Source organism: Panicum hallii, chromosome 4 (assembly GCF_002211085.1).
Source record: "Panicum hallii strain FIL2 chromosome 4, PHallii_v3.1, whole genome shotgun sequence".
Classification (NCBI taxonomy): domain Eukaryota; kingdom Viridiplantae; phylum Streptophyta; class Magnoliopsida; order Poales; family Poaceae; genus Panicum; species Panicum hallii.
The window spans coordinates 18,928,401-18,934,993 of NC_038045.1; the positions used below are offsets into that span (position 1 = coordinate 18,928,401).

Consider the following 6,593-nt stretch of genomic DNA (forward strand, 5'->3'; position numbering starts at 1 on the left):
ATTCGTGTTGAACTAACAAATTAAATTACAAACATATTTAAGTTGATATTAATCAAATTAACATTAATTATGAAAACCGGAGTATAGATCTAATTGGATTTTAATTGAAAACACTAGATGAGAGGACATTAATCAAATTAAATCTATATTTAATTTTAAAAATAGGAATTATGGTACAACAACGCTACAAAATGATAGCTTAAGGTTTTAGAAGACTGATGCAAAAGAACGGATCGAAACGGATTAAACAAGGTTGCAGGGATCTATATGTAATTAACTATAGACTTCAGGGGCTAGCAGCAAAGAATTGCAAGACACAGGAAATAGTGCTCGCAATTTAGGAAAAGTTTAGGGTTAGATCTAAAAAATTCCATGGTGGGCTGGATTGAGAAGATGTAATAGATCCAGGGGGTTTTCTGCAAATTTTACAAGACACATGAAAATCTACAGGAATTACAAGATTTTTAGGGAGCTAAATTGCAAAAAGCTTGAAGCAGCCCCATGGTGGCCAGCGGCTACAATTTCTCAAATTCCCGTCGTTCTAGGGCACGAGAGGTTGCAAGGAGCGGGGCAAATGAAAAAGGACGACGAGGGGATTCGATTACTTACTGCGGGGATGCAATCGTGGTGGTCGAAATTTGCCCGAGAAGAGGCGGCGGCGGGTCTGTTCCTGGGCGGCGGTTCTGTTTCTATTCGTGGCGGCGCTGAGGACGCGACGGTGCTCCTGGTGGCACACGGTAGCGGCGGCTCTGCTCGTTCCGTCCTGGGCGGCAGCGGTGTTCTAGGGGCGCAGGAGGAGGAAAGGGCAGGGGCGAGGCAAGGCGCACATGGGCCAAGGGGAGAAGGGCGCAACGGCAGCGCCAGCTGCAGGAGAGGGCGCGATGCAGCAGTGCAAGGTGCGCAGGGGGGCGACGGCATCCTGGTGGCAGCAGCGTTGCACAGGAGAAGGAGCGAGCAATAGGGGCACGGGGATGGCGCCCACGACTAGGCGTGCGAGCAGGAGATCGTGTTGCCGCAGGGTAGGGCACAGGCCTGAGGGTTTTGCTCGCCCTTTGTAGGGGTGTTGTGCGGGGAGTCCGAGCTCTCCCCGTGCACGGGTTGGGTCTGAACAGAAAATGAAAGGGAAAAAATAGATGATAGGTGGGGCCGTGATGTCACAGAGAAGGATCAGGGAAAGGAGCGACTGGCTGCAGGAACTCGGGGCGATGCAAAAGGAGGTTGCAGGGGCGCAAGAAGCAGGGAGTCGTGGGGGAGGCTAGGGCCGGCGACGTGCGGCGCTGGTTTCTCGGGGGGAGAGCGTGAGCATGGGGTGTAGGCCGCAGGGCTCGCCGGAGGGCTCGGGCCTCACGATTTATAGGCACAACGTCCCGGCTGCAGGGGCGCGAGGGTTCAGTTATGGGCCGAAACAGGTTTGGATGAGGGCCGAACATGAAAACAAGCTGACAGAGCTGGTTGAACGTGAATGAGTTACTTGGAATTCGAGAGATAGATTTTTAGAACTTTTTAATAAATGGATTTAGCTCTACGGAAAAAGAGAATAATCGCCAGAAAAATCTGGAAAATTCTCGAAAAACCCTAAAGATGGATAAACACATTGTAAAAGATATTCACATCCTAAAATTAAATATTTTAGGGTGTGACAAATGATGGATAAAATTGGCCGCGAGAAGAAGTTTGAGGACCGAGTGGTTATTTTTTATAGTTGGTGGATGAAATTGAGCCACGACAAGAGCGGGGGGTGTGTGGATTGAGGGACTAACTTTTAGTCCAGGTCATATTAAATGTTTGGATGCCAATTAAGGGGACTAACATAAGCTAACTATAAAACTAACGCAGAAATGGAGACTAATTCACGAGACGAATATAATAAGCCTAATTAATCTATCATTAGTATATGTTTACTGTAGCACAACAATGCTAAATCATACTCTAATTGGCTTAATGGATTCGCCTCGTGAATTAGTCTCCATTTATATAATTGATTTTATAATTAATATATATTTAATACTCGTAATTAGTGTTAAACATCCGATATAATACAAACATCCGATATAACAGGGACCAGAGTTTAGTCCGAGAATCCAAGCACCCCCTAAAAATGCCTATTCACCTTTCAGTTAATTTCCAGGTCTACCCCTGCCACCATTCCGCTCCAGCAGTTGTCCTGGCGGTCCACTAATGGGTTACTCTGCAGTCTTCACATTGCCATGCCCATGCCATGAGGCCATAAGTTTCAGCTGGCAACCTGTAGCGGCACTCGGTAGCATAAGCTCCTCCCAAAGCATTTAAGCATGGCTGCGCCTCCTTTTCAAATTTTATTTTTCCTTTTCAAAAAATTTTAAGCATGGCAGCGCCGAGTGAATGGCCCTGAGAGGATCACCGTGGGTTGGGTGGTGCCTTGTAGGACACAAAGACAGCCCACAGCCGACGGCCACATCGACGGAGCCAGAGCAATCTGACGGCTGCGATTCAGAGCTGCGAGCTCCGTTGCTGATTCTTCAGATTCTCGTGGGAACCTTTCCACTGCCCGGCCCAGCAACGGTTTTTTTGCCCCTGCTCCGTTCGAAAACTTGTTCGCTTTGCCAGGGTGGTTCATCGCTCATGGATTTGCTCATATTCATAAGCAAAAGCCAGTGGAATTGCTCGAAGTTAGTAACATCTAATGAAGCACGACACAGAAGGAAAACCTGTTTGAACCTGTTTGAGGACTGCCAACCAAACTGAGATTTCAGAACGTGACCAGCCACAGAGAGAAACACACTAGTAGAAATGTTTAATCGATCATGCATCAAGGGACAAAGGCACTAGGATTAGGAGGATCTCATTCTCAGCACAGCATGGGTGAAAATATGCACTTCATCCTCTCTTGCAAAAAAAAACCGCAACTAGAACCTTTCTTCTCGAACAATCTGCAAAATTCAAATTACAAGCTAATCGGTAGTGACGAAGAATCATCAGACATTCAGGCTAGCTTGAGGCTGCCCTGCCCCGTCCGTGCCGGCCGGCGCGGCAGAGGGTTGCAGCTTGCCGGCGTGGCGCCGCACGTAGTCCCTGAGCCGCTGGAGCGCCCTGGCGAACTCCGGCAGCTCCGCCTCCCCGAGCGCCTCCACGTCGGCCTCCCACCAGAACCGCTCCCGGCCCGCCGGGACTGCCGTGAGCACCATGGCCCCGATGGCGCTCATGCGCGCCGCCTCCGCGGCCACGCGCGCCTTGGTCTCCTCCGTCTGCCGCACCGTGGCCTCCACCGTCGCGCGCTCGGCGGCGCCGCCCACGTCCTCGAGCGCCGGGAGGTACGCGTCGCCGGGGAGCGGGGCGAAGCGGCGGAGGACGTGGTCGACGGAGGGGGTGCCCATCGCGAGCACGTTCCCGCCGCCGCTGGCCCTGCCTGCCTCGCCGCCGCCCTGGGGCAGCTCCTGCTTCTTGGAGAAGATGACGACGGCGGCGTGCGCGCCGCAGAGCAGGCTGAGCTCGGATGCCTTCTTGAGCACCCCGGCCTTGCGCTTGGAGAAGGTGACCTGCCGGCGCTCCTTGTTCTCGATGCGCCGGATCTCGATGACCTGCTTCCCCTTCGTCTTCTTCCCCTCCGGCTTCACCATCGTCGCGCAACGCAACACGACGCGGCTCCTGCTGCTCTGCTTCTTGCTTCCTCTGCTTCGCTCCAATGCGACGCGCTCTGTGCTATGGAAGGAACGGAGGAGGGGCGGTGAGGGAGTATAAGTAGGGGGGAGCATTGCCAAAAATGGGAGGAATTTACTGCTGGAAGAGGTGAAAGTCGGGCGTCGCACGGGCACGGCAGCTGGGACGGGGAGGCGGCGGAGGTGGAGTCCGACTCCAAGTCGGACGCGGCTATCTATTTTGAGAAAGAAACGCGCTGCTCCATCATTATTCGCATCCCGATGAAGGGTGCTAATTAAGGAAAGCGATCTCTCTCGATCTCCGTCCTCGACGAAGAAGCGGTCGTCGGCGAGACAGCACGACTTCCTCGTGTTCGACATGCTATGATCATCGACGAGGACAATCTTGCCGCCGTTCAGCTGGACTCGCTAGTCTGTTTTCCGTCAGTTACAGTTACAGGCCAAGCTTTCCAATTACAGAACAAGGATGATCATACATGCATTATTAATGCTACCAGAGTGCTGTAAACTGGATGATACTTGGCCTTTCTTTAAGTAAGATTGGGGTTTATGCCCAAAACCTCTAAAAAACAAAAGCTTAGGAACTATTCCATCTCGACCCATCGTCACGATGACCATCTCACTACCACTTGTGATGTAAATCGATCACCATTCGATCGGAGGGTTTGTTGTTTGTGGGGTAACGGCTTTTGCTAGACCTGGTGGAACTGCTGCAAACCATGGTTGCTAAATCTCAGAGTATGGTACGGTGCAGTTGGCGCGGAGCCGCACATTGTAATCGAACTTTCCTTTCTTCTTTAATAAAGTGATACGAGAGAGAAAAAAAAGTAGGTAGTGATTGAAAATCGAGTGAACAGAACAATTTCAGTCGATTTATAAGGGGGCCTGAAAGCAAGGAAATTGGTCAGGAAAATGACTGAAATCTAAAGATTTTGCCAAATCTTAAGAACATGCATGCGCACTAAGCTTTTATATGCAGTACCGAACCGAGAGCTCAAAGGCACAGAACGAAGCGCGCGCGCGCACACACGCAAAAACCTGAAAGTCCTGCCTGAGTGAAAGTATCAAACTAGCTGTTATCGCCATAATAGTGGGCCGTGGAGCAATATGAATTTGAAGGATAGTTATAATGGGCTTGCGAATCGGACTCTATGCAGATGTTTTGGGCAGGGTGGCTGTGTATCTAGATAGGTATGTATGTTTAAACAGTTTAGATAGAGATAGTTAAGATTTGTGTCGTGTTTGGTTAGGGTTGGTTAGGAAAGGAAAGTCTACGGACTATAAATATATATCATGGGTAAACAATGAGAATCAATTATTCATCAACAACTCTCGGCGCATCGCCTCACCTGTTCTAGGGTTTCTCGGGTAACTGCCGTGCAGCCCCGATCATGCCTTGCGTGATCGGGGCGGCATCGTCTTCGCTTGCCTGCCTTTTTGTGTTTTTCGTTCTGAAGCATTGTTGATGGCGAGTAACACTAGTTATCTTAACGTGTATAGAGTAACATTAGTCCTTTCATGCTTTAATCGTGCATCCTTTGTTACCTATAAACGTTCAGTTGTCGTTGTGTCCGATCTCGGATGTAAAGGCAGCCTTCTTGCTCTGTTCTTGTTTAGTAGATCCAATCTGTTATGGTTAGTCTTTAATTATCAAAGATTTAGTTTAATATCTGCATAATTAGGCCCTTCAAACGGGTTGAATATTCCGGCAGTATGTTTGGTGTCTTATGGCAGCTTAAAAAGAGATTGTTCTGGGAATCGGCTTTCTGGTTGGTTTTTAGGCCTCTGTTTAGGTTGCTATTTCGTTACCTCGTGTATTTGTTAGGCTCGATCACGTGTAGGATGTTCCGATTATGCAGTGAAAGCTTTAACCGTTGTAGATTGGATTAGTTTAAGGTTTACGGGACGAGATTTATTTTATCATTAGACGTGTACGCTTTATTTATAGATCCGATCCGGTATTGACCACAATAGGCTCTTTACAGCCGATACCGGGAAGCACCCGATAAGTCGATTATGGCTCGGACTAATATTTATGCGTGTCTGTGTATGCAGGAAACTAACACATAGCACCTTCCTGATCAGGTACAAGGTCAGGTGGCACGCCTAGCGACCTCGAAGCCAGGATGTGTGCCGGATCTCGGGCCGTTGACCGAGGGACCGGGGCCCACCAGTAGTCCCGAGAGCCTCCCGGCTCCTCGTGTTGCCTGTCGCTGCTCGCTGGTGGGTTTTGACCGACAACATATTCTGGCACACCCAGCGGGACCATCATCGCCATCTTCATCATCTTCATCGAATTCGTCATCTTCTTCGACTCCATCAGCTGCTGTTGACGGGGTGGCAAGGGATGAACCGATCACCTACGAGGAGGTGTCTGCTAAATATAAGCAGAGAGAGATTAAGGCTCAAGTTGAAGCCGATCTCATCGGCTCTTTCGAGTGGACCCGCCACCACGGCGTCAGGTGGAAGGGGTTTTCACCTGAAGGCGCCCTTGATGAAGTGGATCTGTCCACCCCATCTGAAGACCGTACTAGAGCTCTACGGCAAGAAGTAAACTAAGCGGTGGTCCACTCGCTACACCGGCACTCTGAGAGCTTGGTTAACGCTTTTGAGCGCGTTGCCCTGCGTGTGGTCCAGGAGATTATGAAGCATCAACACTCTCCAACAGGACCTACCTTGGGGAGTCACAAGGGGGAATTGCCGTTCCAAGCTAGGCCACCACTGCCTTATGCGCTCGCGGCTGCGGAATCACATGGCTCTCCGGCCTACATGGTTTACAAGGTGGGAGGTGATCCCGTGGATCACCAGTTCTTCAGTGAGCCACCCAGGGAGATCCCGCATGGATATATAAGTGCTTATATACCGGATAGCAGTAATCCGGTACATTCAGCACAAAGGGCAGTTGGAGGAGTTTCTGGGGCGGATGCAGATAAACAAGCATGGCTGGCAGCCTATGCC

At 50.1% G+C, this 6,593-nt stretch overlaps 1 protein-coding gene across 1 annotated transcript; it reads right to left on the reverse strand.

The window, feature by feature from the left end:
• Nucleotides 1-2,907: 2,907 nt before the first annotated feature.
• On the reverse strand, nucleotides 2,908-3,698 carry LOC112890861 (agamous-like MADS-box protein AGL62). The gene has a single exon (XM_025957728.1). The coding sequence runs from the start codon at nucleotides 3,594-3,596 to the stop codon at nucleotides 2,955-2,957; it is 642 nt and encodes a 213-aa protein (XP_025813513.1). The 5' UTR covers nucleotides 3,597-3,698; the 3' UTR covers nucleotides 2,908-2,954.
• Between the last annotated feature and the right edge of the window lie 2,895 nt (nucleotides 3,699-6,593).